The sequence below is a fragment of the Notamacropus eugenii genome, chromosome 3 (assembly GCF_028372415.1).
Source record: "Notamacropus eugenii isolate mMacEug1 chromosome 3, mMacEug1.pri_v2, whole genome shotgun sequence".
NCBI lineage: Eukaryota > Metazoa > Chordata > Mammalia > Diprotodontia > Macropodidae > Notamacropus > Notamacropus eugenii.
In genome coordinates this window covers 427,026,820-427,043,199 of record NC_092874.1, presented here as the reverse complement: position 1 = coordinate 427,043,199, position 16,380 = coordinate 427,026,820, and the positions used below count along the sequence as shown (strand labels likewise).

The following is a 16,380-nucleotide window of genomic DNA, read 5'->3' as shown; positions in this document are numbered from 1 at the left end:
AAGGAAGACAATAGGCATGTTTGTAGGTGGTAGGGAAGGAACTGGAGGCTAGGGGGTGCAGTGGATAGAGTACAGGACCCGGAGTCAGGAAGACCTGAGTTCAAATTCAGCCTCAGACATTTATAAGCGGCGTGACCATTGGCAAATCAGTTAACTGCTACCTGCCTCCGTTTCCTTAACAGTAAAATGGGCATAATAGTAGCACCTAACTCCCAGGGTGGTTGTGAAGGTCAAATGAGACATTTGCAAAATTCTTAGCACATCCCAGCTGGACAAATGATAGTTGTTTTCCTTCTATGGTAGATAAGGATCTCTGAGATCCTTAAGGGATAAGAGAATGGAAAAGACGGTGGGGGCAGTGGCTGGAGAGCTGAAGAGATGGGTTCAAGAGAAGTTTGCCTTGGTAAAGAGAAGGGCTGTCTCTTCATCTGAGCCCCAAGTGAAGGGGACGTAGCGGGGGAAGGATTCTCCAGGATGGACGGGAGAGGCCAGGTCCTCCCCTAAACAGGCGGCGGGGAGGGGCGCTGGGACGCTTGAGGACAGAGGTCTGGCGCGGCCGGGGTGGACAGTGGGCAGGAGGACGTCTGTCCAGAAGCAAGGGCTGCGCGCAGCGGTGACCGTGCGGGAGCCGGAAGGCCCTGAGGCGGGTAGGGAGGAGAGAGAACTATCCCGGCGTGCGGATGAACGACGGCATATTCGGGAAATCCAGAGTAATCAGAAAGACGCTCACTGAAACTGCCAAGGGTCAGCAAAGCTGTGGTCCGCCCTTTGGCCCCCCGAGCGCCCCGGCCATCACGCCGGGCCGGGCCGGCAGTCCGGGTGCAGCGGCCCCCCAGCGCAGGCCCGAAGTCCGAGGCAGGGCTAGCTCTCCGGAAGGCCTGCCTCATCACTCACTTCTCAGGTCCGCCCTCCCACAGCTTCCTGCACCGTTACGTAAAAGGGGGGCCCGGAGGGCGAACAACGAGGCCCACGTGGGACGGCCGGGAGCGCCTACAGCACCGAAGGCTCCTGCGGCCCCTCGTCAATAACCGCGGCGCTTCTCCCGGGTCCCAGGCTCGGTACACGCCGCCCGCCCCCCAACCCGGCCTTCGGTCCGGGCCGACTCCCCAGGACCCCCCGCTGCGAGCCGGGCGCAGGCCGGAGAGCACTAGCGGCCGGCAGACGACGCGGGGGCGGGGGGCGGGACTGAGAGGAGTCCTGGTTCCCGGGCCCCGCCGCCGAGCGGCCCAGCGCGAGGGGGCGGGGCTTCATGCTCAGGACGGCGTAGGATTGGCTGGAGTATCTCTGGGCCCGCCTCCTGACCGCCTTCTTTATGCATATGAACGACGTGCGCCGGGAAGCGTATTGATTATTCATGACGTTTCGCGGGCTTCTCCGGGTCACGTGGGCTTTTTCGCGCGAAAACTGTTTCTCCGGGTCGGAGGGAGTTGTGGATCTGGGAGCTGAGCTGAAGCAACTATGGCGGTGAGCTGGGCTCTCGGCCAGCCTGAGGGCGGGGAGGCGGGGGGGAACGTGACCGAGAGAGACCCGAGAAGCGGATACGGGGGTCCTTGAGGGGCCCGGTGGGGGCTGCGAAGAAATAGGGATAAAGGAGAGGGGAGGGGGTGGCGGGAAGAGAAAAAAAAAAAAAAAAAAAAAAAAACGTGAATGTTGCGCACGCGCAGTGAGCAGACGAGGGGCCCTTGGGCCTCCTGTGGGGGTGGGGGGAAAGAAGTGAAGGTTGTGCGTTAGTTCCTCCGGCTTTTATTTGTTTAGGGCCCTGCAGTCTCAGGGGGGATGAGGCCCCCACCTGCAGGGAACTGTGGGGACGAGCCCACTAGTGGGGGGGCAGATGGAAGGTCATTCTGGGGGAGAGGTTACTGGGGGGCGGGAGGGGAAGCATGGGTGGGGGCGGGGCCGCCGAGAGTCCGACAGGCTAACCGTGTCCGGTTCTGGGCCCAGAAAGGTCCTGCGGGCAGGGGCCAGGGTCAGCGGCTGCAGCTCCGCAGAGAAGCCGGGGTCCGGTGGGGGCAGACAGGCACCCCTGGGTGCTTTAGGGGGCTGAGGCGGTGGGGGGCGGGGAAGGACCGCGGTTAGATAAACTGCTATCCAGCGCGTCTGACGTCACCAGCCTCCCGCCCCCCACTTAAGCCAAGTCTGCTCCCAGGGTCCGCCTGAACTCGGGGGGAATGAGCATAGAATATAGTAAAGTATCTCAGACGTGGGGGGCGGGGCACTAACCAGTGGTTCAGAAAAAGCCCCTGGAGGGAGGGTGGGTGAGCCGAGCTTGGAAAGGGCAGGCTTCCCGGGGGAGGGAGCGCTTGAGCTGGGCTTTAGAGAATGGATAGAAATTCAGCTGGTGAAGAAGGAAAGGGGGGATGGCAGGGGGCCTTAGGGAGCTGTGAGCAGCAAAGACCCCAGTGCTGGAGCTTAGCTAGCATCGTAGAGGGAGGAGGGGGCTCCTGGGGACTGCCACTGAAGAGCCTTCCCTCTGCTTAAGCATCCTCACCTATAACTGGAATTGGCACCAGGGCTGAAAGTGCCCCAATTTATTAATCTCCCTTTCGTTTCTCCCTTCTCTACTTTGATAGTTTTTTTCTTTTAAAAATATCACTCTCAAAGGAAATCTCTACTTTGTGGGAGCCTTTTCAAAGGAAGGGAGAAGAAATTTGTTTCCTTACACTTCATAGATCCTATCCTGGACCCCAGCTCTTTTGCTGGAACAGGTTCTCCTATGAAAGCCTCCGTCATTGCCTCTGCACAAATGCAGAACTGCTGACCGGTCTGATCCTTTTTCAGGATTCCTCAGAGTCTTTAAATATAGCCTCCTCTAGTCCAGCCAGAAGATACAGACGGGTCAGTGATGGTTTGACATCTAGCCCTGGGCGGGGTTCCCGGCGTGGGGGCACTGATGCTTTGACTTCCAGCCCTGGCAGAGACTTGCCACCTTTTGAAGATGAATCAGAGGGTCTTCTGGGCACTGAAGGGCTTCCTGATGAAGACGAAGAAGATGGAGAAGAGCTTATTGGAGATGGAATGGAGAGGTGAGAGGTTTGAGAAAAAAGCAGAATTGATGGTGGGATGATCAGGGCGTTTGAGAATCATTCTAGACCAGAACCCTATTCTTTAGGATTGGCTAGTTAGGTAGGATGCCAGGGAGTTAACTGCATTTATTACTACTTTGTAGCAAGTTTCTTCCCCCTGCCTCAGTTTTCCTTCCAGAATATATGGAGATGCCAGTGAAACATAACAGAATTTTTTGGGTGTAGCCTGATCTATCCTTAGGGGAAAATGTATATCTCTAACACTAGTTGCAGTTTCATGATGTATTGTTGGTGGGACTGTCTCAAAGAATTCAGTCAGACCACCTCTAGTCCAAGTGTAGACATTTATGAGAATTGATGCCCCTCAGAAGCAGGATAAGGTTCCAAGAGGAACCAGCAACTTAATAAGACAGGATAGGCAATTTTATACTGTAATGATGTTGACTACACAGCAGAGATTATGTATATTAAAAAGGCAGAAGGGGTTTGTTAAGGGATTAGGTAATGGGGGGAGCCCTTCTATGACTCAGTTGTCAAGCATCCTGGTCTGGGTGCTTTCTGATTGGCTAGCTGTTATGGTCCTGTCAGATCAAGATGGATAGTTGGGTATTGTGGTCCTGTCGTGGGCTAAAATGGATGATGTGATTGTGGTTAAGTACAAGGACCCACCTGTTCAAATATGTGGATTGTGTCTAGGGTCAGTGGGGTAACTAAGGGCAATAGCTGTATTGAGACTGGGGGCCTGTGATGTGGTTAAAGCCAGATTGTGAGGTCAAATCAGGGCCTGCTTGTTATTCAGTGAGTCCCCTAAGGAAGTTAGAATTTTGGGGCTGGGGGCAGCTTTATTAGGATTCCATCACTTTCATCAGCAGAAGAGAAAGAACAGATCAGTGAATTGGACATGCAACTAATAAAAATTAGATAACCAACAGACTTTTAAAACTCAAATGCCAAAATGGAAAACTTGAAAGTCAAGAAATTAATAAAATTGAAAGCATAACATGTGGAGAGTCATTTTTCCTTTGCTGAGATAATGTATTATATAGTTAAGTTAAAAAGTGCACCAAGACTTGGGAACACCTGTATTTTGAGCATTAGGTTATAATTGGGCAGATAACATTGCTCTAAGGACATTGGAGATTCTGTACTGTTCTTACCAGTGCTTTTTTCATCCAGTATTCTTTCTCTGATGGCAGCATCAAAAGATGATGTGTGGGAAAGCATACCTACCTACCATGACAGTGACCATAAAGATTGATTTGATGTTCCCTAAACATCCCTAACTTTTGAGTCATAAATGTCTATGTCCATTAATAAAGTGCTTTTTGATCTCTGAGGCCTTGTAGCCTTATGAATGGGACAGCTGTCCTTTGTAGACCTGAGCCACATGAGCCCTATGAGTTTAGAACTTGGGTTGTCTTTCCTCTGCACTAACTGTACTTGCTCCTGGGTCCCCGTAGGGATTACCGAGCCATTCCCGAGCTAGACACCTACGAGGCAGAAGGGTTAGCCCTTGATGATGAAGATGTGGAAGAGCTGACAGCCAGCCAGAGGGAAGCTGCTGAGAGGGTGATGCGGCAGCGAGACCGAGAGACTGACCGAGGCTTGGGGCGCATGCGCCGGGGACTGCTCTATGGTGAATACTTTGAATTTCTTGCTTGGGTCCTTTTCAGGGGTAAGCAGCTAAAAGGTCTTGATTCTATTATCTCTTCCCTTCGCGGGGTTTGGGAATAAAACCGTAGAGGGGAGAAAAAGGGGAGGGAAGATGTTCTTTATGCTTAATGAGCCCTGCTACCTCACAAGTCCATCTCCTTGGGGCTACCATGATTTCCATGGTATTCAAACTTTTTGGTACCTCCGTTTACCTCTCAGCTTTCAGGTTAATGGCTAGGAGTGATCTATTCACTGAACAATGGGAAAGGTGGTTATGGCCCCAGAGAGGGAATGATCTGATAGAAGGAGGGTATGAATTAGAAGAGGGGAGAGACAGAGGAGGCTGACACCGATGTTCCTTATGGTCCTCAGATAGTGATGAAGAAGATGAGGAACGGCCGGCCCGGAAGCGGCGCCTGGTGGAACGGGGCACAGAGGAGGGAGAGGAGGAGGAGGACATGATAGAAAGCATTGAGAATCTAGAGGACTTGAAAGGTCACACTGTTCGGGAGTGGGTGAGCATGGCAGGCCCTCGACTGGAAATACACCATCGATTCAAGAACTTCTTACGCACTCACGTGGATGGACATGGTCACAATGTCTTCAAGGAGCGAATTAGTGACATGTGTAAAGGTATGTGGCCAGTGCTCCCTTCCCTTCTCTCAGACCCAGCCTCATTTCTTGTTAGTGTTTTTTTCCTTTCTAAATACTTTGCACATCTAGTTTGCTATTTCTGTTCTCCCAACAAGATGCTATTTTTAGTCTTATGACAACTCCTTTAACAGAAAAATTAGGACATGGAATTCCAACATATTGTTGAAGATCATGGAGCTGAAGTGAGCAGGGCTGGACCTAGAGTGTGGCTGTTGAGAATTCTTGCCCAGTGCTCTTCCTCCATGCATGCTGTCCTGACTCCAGCAGGGCCGCTTTTGGGTTAAGGCCATGTCTCCCCAGCACAGGTAGAAGAAAACCTCCCTGCATCGCTCAGGACCCTCGGGAAGAGCTGCCATTTTTGTGTCTCTCTTCAGACCTCTCGGCCTAGCCATCAGCCCTGTGCCTGAGCTTTCTTACATGATTTGTCTTTCTTGTGTTAGTGGGTGAGCTCTATGAGATCTGGAGCTGTCTGATGTTTTCTGTTGGTATCCTGGAACTTAACAAGGTGCTTGGTGTTAGTAAGCACTTGTTGCTTATTCATTCATTTATTGGTTCATCTAGTCATTCATGCATTTGTTCATCTTTGTACTTCACCAGAGAACAGGGAGAGCCTGGTTGTGAATTACGAAGACCTGGCAGCCCGAGAACATGTCCTGGCCTACTTCTTACCTGAGGCACCAGCAGAGCTCCTAGGGATCTTTGATGAAGCTGCCCGAGAGGTGGTGTTGGCCATGTATCCAAAGTATGACCGCATTGCCAGTCATATCCATGTCCGTATCTCCCATCTTCCCCTAGTGGAGGAACTTCGCTCCCTCAGGTGAGAAAGAGGAGCAAGTAGGCCAGGGAACAGAGCCAGCGTCTGTGTGAGGGAAAGGGGTGACAGGGATTGCTTACCAGTTTCTTCTGCTAGACCTTCTGAAAGCTGGGCCTCTGGGGTTTATTTTACCCTTTCTAAAACTGGATGGGATTGTAGAATGAGAAATGGAAGTCTCGTGGACTGTTTGGATTTTCTGCTACCCAGAAAACCTAGGGGAAGTAAGGGCCAGCCAATGGGATCACCTGTCATGGAAGCACATCCTGAAGAGTTCTGTCTTATTAAGGGATGGAGAGAGATCTGGATGGTTCTGCCCAGTAGGGCCGCTGAGGCTTTTATTTACTGGAACAGGATTTCTGGGTGTCCTGAATGAGAGTACTTAGTCCTTCACTGCCCTGTCCCAGCTGGCCCTGGGGAGTGACCCCTGTGGCCTCTGTGTGGTTCATCTTCCTTTTCCCAATCCCTGTAGACAGCTGCACCTAAACCAGTTAATCCGAACCAGTGGAGTGGTGACCAGCTGCACCGGAGTCCTGCCTCAACTCAGCATGGTCAAGTACAATTGCAACAAATGTAACTTTGTCCTGGGGCCATTCTGTCAGTCCCAGAACCAGGAGGTGAAGCCTGGCTCCTGCCCTGAGTGCCAGTCCGCTGGTCCTTTTGAAATCAACATGGAAGAGGTGAGCACAGGGGCATGTCTCAGTCTTGTTAGCTGGGTCAGTACAGAGAGGGTCAGGAAGACCTGAGTTCAAATCCAACCTCCTACCCTTGTTGCCTCAGTTTCTTCATCTGTAAAATGGGGGTAATAACAGCACTTGTTTTCCAGAGTTGTTGTGAGGATCAAATGAGATCGTATTTGTAAAGTGCTTAGCATAGTGCCTGGTCCTAGTAAGTGCCCCATAAACCTTAGCTATTATTGTGATTATTCCATGGCTAATGTTGTCTGCCTGGAGGAAAACTAATCAGGCCATGTGAAGCAGTCATTTGTTTTGATTGCTCAGGACACATGGTGGGGTATGCCCTGAGCGTACATCCATAGCATGAGTGATCCCTTCCTGTGCTTCCTGGTGTATCAAGATGGATATGAGTGAGAGGCATTTGTCCAGCTTCATCTTCAGCTTCACCAGGTGGCCTTGGATAAGCTACATCTTTCTTTACCTTCATCTTCATCTCTGTCATTTCCATACAACACTGCTTCCTGAAGGACTGGGAAGGATCTGACCAATAGAAGGAAATGAGAAATCAAGAGGGCAGCAGTGATGCTCCAAGACCTTTTTACTGGAGAAGGCTTCTAGAGAAGGACATATCAGAGTAGATAGTATGTACTTTGTCCCTATATAGGGGTGTGATGTGAAGAGTGAGACATGGGCTTTTGGCTCCCTTCTAACTAGCTGTGAGGCCTTACCCTGTCTATAGCAATTTCTTCAGATATATCAATATAAATATCTGTATCTCTGTATCCTGGCCAATTCATCAGGGATGTTATCAGGATAAAATGAAATAATGTATATGAAAGAGCTTTGACAGATTGAAAGTGCAGCATAACAAATGTGAGGTCTTACTGTCCCAGAGGAGGAGGGAATTATGAAGTTTACACTGTCAGTTATATTAAATATTAAGCACTTGCAGCATTCAAGGCTATGTGCTGGTCCTTGAAGGAATACAAAGCAGAATACCTTGCTAAGCAAATAGGTACACTACAGAGAAGGACACTGAGTGCTAGAGGTTTAAATGTTTTAGGGATTTTGGGGAAAGTGGAGACAAATTCTGAGAGACTGGGGAGACTTTATGAAAGGTGCTGTGTTGAACTGAAACTTGAAGAAAGGATAGGGTTTTGATTGGCAGTGATGTGGGAGGAGGCATTGAAGGCAGAAGGAACAATGAACAAAGATGGGGCAGTGGAAAAATGAAGAGGTTTTAGGAAAATTGCAAATGTTCCAGTATAGCTGGGACATAAGGAATATGTAGATGACAAGTGCTGAATGGGTAGTTTGGGGGTGGAGCATAAAACTTGAATTTCCTATGGAATTGGGACTTGATCCTGTTTAAGAACTGGGGAGCAGTCATAGATTTTTGAGCAGGGCAGTGCTATGACTAGAGAGCAGTGCTTTAGGATTTTCTCACTGGAATGTCCTTTGTCTTCTCTAGACAATCTATCAAAACTACCAGCGCATCCGAATCCAAGAGAGTCCAGGCAAAGTGGCTGCAGGCAGGCTTCCTCGGTCCAAAGATGCCATCCTTCTTGCTGATCTAGTGGACAGCTGCAAGCCAGGAGATGAAATTGTGAGTGAGCAGGAGAAAGAGGGGCCTGAGCCCCCTTTACTTCAGGACTAGGAAATGCAGAAAAGTGGGTACAGGTTGGGGGAAAGATGGGTGTGGCAGTGTTTGTAATGGGCGAAATGCTTACATAACTTGAACCAATCAAATGAAGAAGCCTGGTGTGATGATGAGAACACCAAAGTGGAAACTTGCTCTGCCATTTATTCATTGAATAATTTAGGGCAGAACAGCCTATTTATTTGCACTCTGGTTAGATAAATAACTTGGATAATGGTGTTGGGCATTATTTTCCATATAATTTTCTGATCTTGGTACTTCAGGATGACAATGCTTAAGGAAAAAATAATAATAAATTGGTGGAGGCCAGCTGTGAGGTGGAGTCTAACTCTTAGCCTTGCTTCTCCAGGAGGACCATTGACCATTTTTTCTCCCATCCAGGAACTGACTGGCATCTATCATAACAACTACGATGGCTCCCTTAATACTGCTAATGGCTTCCCTGTCTTTGCTACGGTTATCCTGGCCAATCATGTGGCCAAGAAGGATGACAAAGTAGCTGTAGGGGAGCTGACTGATGAGGATGTGAAGACTATTATTAGCCTCTCTAAGGATCAGCAAATTGGAGAGAAGGTGAGTTAGGTGGAGTAATCATATGGAGATGCAAATCTTTTCTTTGAATCACTTTGACTTGTCCTGTCTGAGTCTTTAATTCTGAATTTGTCCTTTCGTCAAAGTGATCAGTGAATATATGGGATCTTGGGTGAACTGTGGGTGTATCTAGGAAACCCATATGGTAGGACAAAGTGTCTTAGAGTTGCTGAGATCCCTTATTTTGGGGGCACATAACTGCAGATAATTTTATTTCCACTGTGTGGAGCTGATGCATCACCAAACCAGAGGAACAGACCTTTGAAAGTATGCAGTGCTTTTCAGTGAGTGTCTGCAGGCTAAGTATATGCTGACTTGGAAGCTAGGACTTCTTTGGGTTCTAGGCTTTGTCTCCCCACAGTGGTACTTCACCATATTGTCTTCACCTCAAGAGATGAATGGCTGTCTATAAATTGTCATACAAGCTTAATATGTTATTTCCATTGTTTGAAAAGGTGTTAGTGCCCGAGATTCCAGGTCCTGTCATGCTTCAGGATGCTTATATGAGAGATAAGAGGATCGGGTACAGCATTGTCCATGGGGTGTGAATGGAGGGATAGAGCATGTGTGCAGAGCTCATGTTATAAGAAAGATGGAAGAACCCTGACGGCCTGGGCGGGGGTGGGAGGGTTAGGTACATCCCACTCTTATATCATCCAGTGCTATCATTCTGCCCTAGTCTTTTCTAAGCCCTATTAGGGAGTTAATGTGGTTACCTAGTTCTCGGAGTTTTCGCACTTTAATATAGGAGCATAGGGGAGAATAGAGAACCATGGAGTTAGAGAATGCTCTCCTGGAATGTTTGCTCTCCTCATCCCTCCCTCTTTGCTTCCTTCAAGTCCTGCCCCTGCACAAAGCCTTTCCTAATCCCCCATTGGCATCTCTCTTGATCATCTCCAGTTTGTCCTGTCTCTTACCTGGTTTGTCTGTTGCTGTTTTTGTGGTATCTCCCCCATGAGACTCAGCTCCTGGAGGGCACTGTATCCCTGCTGCTTAGGACAATGCCTAGCACACGGAAGGTTTATTGACTGACTGATTAACTGGAGAACACTCCTTAGAATTGCTTATTAGAAATCACCTGTCTCTAACGTTGGCTTTTGCTGGGGTTATAGTTAGAGCTTCCAGGGGTTCCAGAAGCTGTCAGCATCTCTTGCCTCACACACAGATTGATTCTTTCAGGTCTTTGCTAGTATTGCCCCCTCTATCTATGGACATGAAGACATTAAGAGAGGCCTTGCCCTGGCTCTATTTGGAGGAGAACCCAAAAACCCAGGTTAGTGGAGTTTTGTTTAGGAGCAATCTTATATGAGACCAATTTGGCAGAAATGTATGTTTTGTAGTTTGCAATTTGAGGGTGAGGACACATGTTCAAAGGTAGTTTGTGTTGACAAGGGATAACTGGTCACTTTTGGGGAGATGCTCCCCGTACTCTTCATACCCTAACCAAAATAGTCTGAGTAACACCCTCCCCCCCATAATACCTTGATGCTCCCCTCTTTGTTTTTGTCTACTAGCTGGTTATCTTGGTGCTATGATGCAGCTTCTTTGTCCCTGTTGCCCTCCTGACTCTCAGTGACAAAGTAAGGAGTCAGTGGGCAATTCAGCAAGTCCCTAGTTCTTGCCTTCCTCCAGGATGGTGCTGCCTATCCCCCAAACATTTATCCCTTTCTCCTTTTAGGTGGCAAGCATAAGGTTCGAGGCGATATTAATGTGCTGTTGTGTGGGGATCCAGGCACAGCCAAATCTCAGTTCCTTAAGTATGTGGAAAAAGTGTCTAGCCGAGCCATCTTCACCACTGGGCAAGGGGCCTCAGCTGTGGGGCTCACTGCATATGTCCAGCGACATCCTGTCAGTCGAGAATGGACCTTAGAAGCTGGGGCCTTGGTTCTGGCTGACCGAGGGGTGTGCTTGATTGATGAGTTTGACAAGGTGGGTGCTTGGGTTTTTTAAGGTGTTGAAAATTGGTTTATGGGGAAAGATCTTAGCTGAACCTGAGTCCTAAGAGTCTGGTATAGGTGAATATTGAAGGAGTAGGGATGTGGACTAAGATGGACACTTGCCTGTGCTGCAGATGAATGACCAAGACAGGACCAGTATCCATGAGGCCATGGAACAGCAAAGCATCTCCATATCCAAAGCTGGCATTGTCACCTCTCTACAGGCTCGTTGCACTGTCATCGCTGCTGCAAACCCTATAGGTATTAGGGTTGGGCGGGTGGGAGCAACTCTTCCTCTTTGAATATAGGGACTGATGAAAGGGCTTGACTCCTAGTAAAGAGCCATTTCAAAGGGATTCTGCTCTTCTGTTCTAGGAGTCCATATGGTCTGTTACCTTCTGGTCTCTACAATTAGATTAGACAGCTAGAAGTAGATGGGGGCTTCTACTCCGCAGCTTTGATTTGGGAAAATAACTGATAACAAGAGGTGCAATGAAGCCTTTGATAAAACAGGTTCATTTATGTTAGAAAGACTAAATATAATAAGAGCTCTCATTTACATAGCATTGTAAGATTTATGAAGCATTTGGCATCCATTATCAGGATTGAGCCTCTTAACAATCCTTTGAAGTAGGTGCTATTATTCCCATTTTACAGAAGAGGAAACAAGCTCAAGAAATTAAGTAATTTGTAACTCACTGTGTTTCAGGTGACACTTGAACCTACATCTTCAAGCCCAGTGCTAAGTTCTGTAGCATTTCCTTTTTATTTTATAGCTATATTTTGATAACTTTTCCTTAATATGAGAGAAAGTATTCATTTGAAATTTAGGAGCAGGACTTTTCTGCCTGAGAATGGCAAAGCAAGGCTGCCTGCTGTCAGCATTACTGTTCATTAGTTTTAGAAATACTGCTATTGCAGTAAGATGGCAATATGCCATCTTCTATGGCATATTTAATGCCATAGAAGGTATCAAATATCCATTTGTGGATGATATGCTTTGTTTAGAAAACCCAAGAGACAACAAAATTAACCCAAATAATACGTCCAAATGGGTTTAACAAGATACCAGAATAGAAGAGAAATACTCTAAAACCAGAAGCTGATAAAAACATCACACCAATAAAATGTATAAAATACTAGGTCTTTCATGTAACACAGACCTGGGTAAAGCTAACTATAAAACAATTTTGACAGTTGTAAAGGAAGCATTAAGTAATTTGAGAGATCTTCAAAGTAGATGGCTTAGGTGGAGCCAATAAGATAGTGATACATTAAATCTACAAATTAACTTAGACAGTAATACCCAAATTAATAAATGTGTTTTTTACATGTATACATCACTTTAAATGAAGGTGGCAGTAGGAAGGCCATCCTAGGGTCTCAACTGAGTATATTTCATCCGCTCTCTTTGTAAATGAGGGAGAGAGAAATCAGGTCCATGGTCTCTGCAGAGCAAGCGTTAGGTTTCTGTCGGGCAGGTCAGGTGTTGCTACGCATATTGTGTTATTGGCTTTCCTTCCCTAAGAAGCAACTGGACCCTCTGAGCTATTTTCCTAGAGCATTCAACCCCTATAGAAGTAGCATGCCTCTGTTTGTCTTTGCATTCTGAAAGCTAAGTAGAGGCACAGAGACTTGAGGGAGTCAGAATTAATTGACTCACCCTTATGTTGCAGGAGGGCGGTATGATCCCTCATTGACCTTCTCAGAAAATGTGGACCTCACTGAGCCCATCATCTCCCGTTTCGACGTCTTGTGTGTTGTGAGGGATACTGTGGATCCTGTTCAGGTACTGCTGTGCTCCAGTAGGTTTGAGCAGTGGGTGTATTAATAATGAAAACTCAAATCTATGTAGTACTTTATGTTTATAAATGTAGTGCCTTCCTCAAAATTCTGTGAGGTGAGTTACAGGTAGTCTTCCCATTTTACAGATTTACTGAGGCTTACAAGTCTAGTCACATGGCTAGTACTTACTGGAGCCAGGATTTAACCTGACTCTGTATCCAGTGCTCTTCTCTCAAGAGTCTCCAGACAGGGATTCTTAACATTTAAATTAGAGATTAATGAAAATAAAGATGTAATTTTTTTTGCTATTCAAGCTCACAAGAATCTTAACCATGGATGCTTTGGGGGTCCAGAGACTACAGGGTATGAACCACTCCTAGTCCTGACTTTGGTACTTGGATGGTCCTTGGGAATGTGCTCCTATATGGTAGTAGTACTGAGCAGAAGGAAAGAGATGACCAGATTGGAGATGTCATTCTGTTGGTCATGGCCGTTTCATGTTATTTCTCCTATCTGTCTTTCTACGGTTAAGATGATTGGATGACTTGCGACAGGACTTGGTTTAGAAAAGCAAAGTGTCCTACCTGACCTTTCCCCTCCCCTGACCAGGATGAAATGCTGGCCCGCTTTGTGGTTGGCAGCCATGTTAAACACCACCCCAGCAATAAGGAAGAGGAGGTGGCCAGTGGCAGAACACTGGAACCAGCCCTACCTAACACATATGGTGTGGAGCCCTTACCTCAGGAGATACTGAAGAAGTATATCATTTATGCCAAGGAGAAAGTCCACCCAAAACTCAACCAGATGGACCAAGATAAAGTCGCCAAGATGTACAGTGACCTACGGAAAGAATCCATGGTGAGAAACCTAGGGAGTAAAACTTAGACTGAGAGGAAAGGTGATTTCAGTTCAATTAAGCAGGTATTTACCAAGAGCCTCCTGTGTGCTAGGAACTGAGTATACAAAAGAAGTAGTCTCTACTCTTAGGTTCATATTCTCCTGGAGGATGCAACATGTAGATAGGTAAACAAATAATAATTTAAGGATAGAGAATACTAAGGGCTAGGAAAGGTTTCCTCTAAATGGTGGCATCTGAAGTGAGGAGGATGATCGCAGGGACAGAAACAAAAAAGGTGATGCGTTGCTGCATTTACGGTTAGGCAAGTGGGCAGGTTTGGGTGGAAGGAGAGTATAATACCAGATTAAAATGTAATTGGGAAATATTTAGCAAAACACAACAGAGTGCAGATAATATTACCATGATTTTCTAAGTCGATATTCAGTCCATAGGGGTTCCATTTCTACTTCACTTTGATACCACTCTATTAGGTGTAAAGGGGAACAATAAGAATTGTCTGGAAAGGTGGGGCTGGTGCCATATCACATGAACGATTTTAAATGCCAGGCTTGGTACAACATAGTTTTTCCAGGCTTGCTGAACAAGTGTACAAGGAGTGTTTCTTCAGTTTCTTTGCAATACTGTACTCTAAGCTATAACTTTCCAGTGGGATTTTTCTCCAGCTAAAATCTGAACATGATCTCTGTCTCTGGCAGGCCACAGGCAGCATCCCCATCACAGTTCGGCACATTGAATCAATGATCCGAATGGCAGAAGCCCATGCCCGCATTCACCTTCGGGACTATGTTTTGGAAGATGATGTCAACATGGCAATCCGGGTGATGCTGGAGAGCTTTATTGACACCCAGAAATTCAGCGTCATGCGCAGTATGCGCAAGGTGGGACACGTGGATTTGGATGAAGAACAGTTAGAAAACCTAGCCTTCCCTGAGAAGGAATTCAGTGGGCCACTGGGGGACTCATGACCCTAGAGGTGGGGCACTAACCCTGCCCCAGACTGCTCTGCTCAGTGAAAGCCAGACTGGTTTCAGTGCTGTGAGCATGTAGAGAAGATGGGACAGGGGACACACTGATTAACTGGTTAATGGGGAATTTTAGTGCTGTAGAAAAATGGTTGAGAGCACATGGGTTGATCTTGTGTCCCTTTCCTCTTGTCAGACCTTCGCCCGTTACTTATCATTCCGGAGGGATAACAATGAGCTGTTACTCTTCATCCTGAAGCAGCTAGTGGCAGAACAGGTGATCTACCAGCGCAACCGTTATGGGGCCCAGCAAGACACCATTGAGGTACCTGAGAAGGACCTAATAGACAAGGTAGGGACTGAGCAGGGATTTGCTGTCCTGGGTGTTAGGGCCATGTTTGGGGAGCATGGGCTATCACAGATCATGCTTTAAGTTCCCTAACCTTACCTTTTTTAGGCTCGTCAGATCAACATCCACAATCTTGCTGTTTTTTATGACAGTGAACTCTTCAGAATGAATAAATTCAGCCATGACCTGAAACGGAAACTGATTATCCAGCAGTTTTAAGACCTCAGGACACTGTAGCTACTAATGCACTTTGCTTCTGGAAGGTCAAGTCATTGTTGAACACCTTTTGCTTTGTGCCTTAGGGAAACCTCACCCAAGAGCTTTGTTAAATTGCCAGTGGACGTGGGAAAATGGTGGAGTCCTGTTGATTCAGGGTTTGAACACCTTAACTTGGCTGTGGTTCTGAATGACTGTGGCTTTGGGCTAGAATGGTCATTGTGTATCTCTTCCCTTGCTGTTTTAGATGCCTATATTTTGTATTTTTCTTCCTAGCTTCTCTGGAGCTAGAGCTCAAGACTTTGTGATCTAAAAGAAGGTCCCCAGATCCCCTTCTATTGGTTTTGGTCAGAGAAAATTTCATATTTAAAAATATTCTGATGGCATGAGATACTTTGACCCTGTCCTTAGTTGACTTTGGCCAGATGAGGTATTAAGAATGGTTTCTTCTACCCCTGACATTTCATTTATCATCTTTGTTTCTACCATCCTTTGCTTACAATCAGTGACAAATGAGTGGGAGACTAGTGTGCATCACTTCTAGAACTGTTTGCCTTATACTCATCTGGGTAGAAGTAAACGTCTGTATTTAACAGAAAAATAGAAACCAGAAACCTGGCCATGTAAAGTGTGTGATTCTGACCCTACCTGGCTTACCTCAATTGAGCAGAGTTCAGTCAGTCATCTTTGCCACCATTCACCTTTTTTTCCACCCCAGCTGTTTCCTTCTTACCATTAGTATTTGTACATTGTATTTTCACTTTTGTAGTTTTCACTTTGCATTAAATGATTAAAATGTTTATTTGGAAATGCTCATGTCTTAGTCCTCCTTTGAGGCATCAAGACTATAGTAGAAGTAGTGCTTGAACAGCAACTCCCTAGTTCTGCCACTTAACTAACAGTATATCCTTGAGCCTTCAGTCTCCTAATCTTTGGGGATAGTATCCTACTTTACCTACCAAAGTCATGAGAGGGCTTCAGGGGTCAAAAGAGAAGGCAGTGTGGTATAGAGGATAGAGTGTTGGACTTGGAATTGTAAAAATGTGGGCTTTAATTCTGTGTCTGACAGTACCTGTGTGACACTTGTTGAGTTTCAATTTCCTTATTTGTAAAGTGGGGAGATAATATCTTTAGTACCTATCTCAGAGAGTTATGAAATACAAATGAGACAGTGCATTGCAAAGCTTTTTGCAAACTCAAGTG

At 46.7% G+C, this 16,380-nt stretch overlaps 1 protein-coding gene across 1 annotated transcript; it reads left to right on the top strand.

The window, feature by feature from the left end:
- The first annotated feature begins 1,346 nt into the window (after positions 1 to 1,346).
- Positions 1,347 to 15,987, top strand: MCM2 (minichromosome maintenance complex component 2). Its single transcript, XM_072598338.1, has 16 exons — positions 1,347 to 1,464; positions 2,779 to 3,023; positions 4,484 to 4,659; positions 5,049 to 5,309; positions 5,928 to 6,147; positions 6,614 to 6,821; positions 8,290 to 8,424; positions 8,860 to 9,051; positions 10,249 to 10,342; positions 10,748 to 10,998; positions 11,141 to 11,267; positions 12,683 to 12,795; positions 13,401 to 13,649; positions 14,346 to 14,528; positions 14,809 to 14,964; positions 15,070 to 15,987. The coding sequence occupies exons 1-16, from the start codon at positions 1,459 to 1,461 to the stop codon at positions 15,178 to 15,180; spliced, it is 2,727 nt and encodes a 908-aa protein (XP_072454439.1). The 5' UTR covers positions 1,347 to 1,458; the 3' UTR covers positions 15,181 to 15,987.
- Positions 15,988 to 16,380: the final 393 nt, after the last annotated feature.

What these genes read in the sequence shown, in the direction of transcription:
- MCM2 (XM_072598338.1), top strand. An exon ending in GCAAGCCAGGAGATGAAATT is followed by an intron (nt 8,425 to 8,859) that starts GTGAGTGAGCAG and finishes TCTCCCATCCAG; the next exon opens with GAACTGACTGGCATCTATCA. An exon ending in TCATGCGCAGTATGCGCAAG is followed by an intron (nt 14,529 to 14,808) that starts GTGGGACACGTG and finishes TCCTCTTGTCAG; the next exon opens with ACCTTCGCCCGTTACTTATC.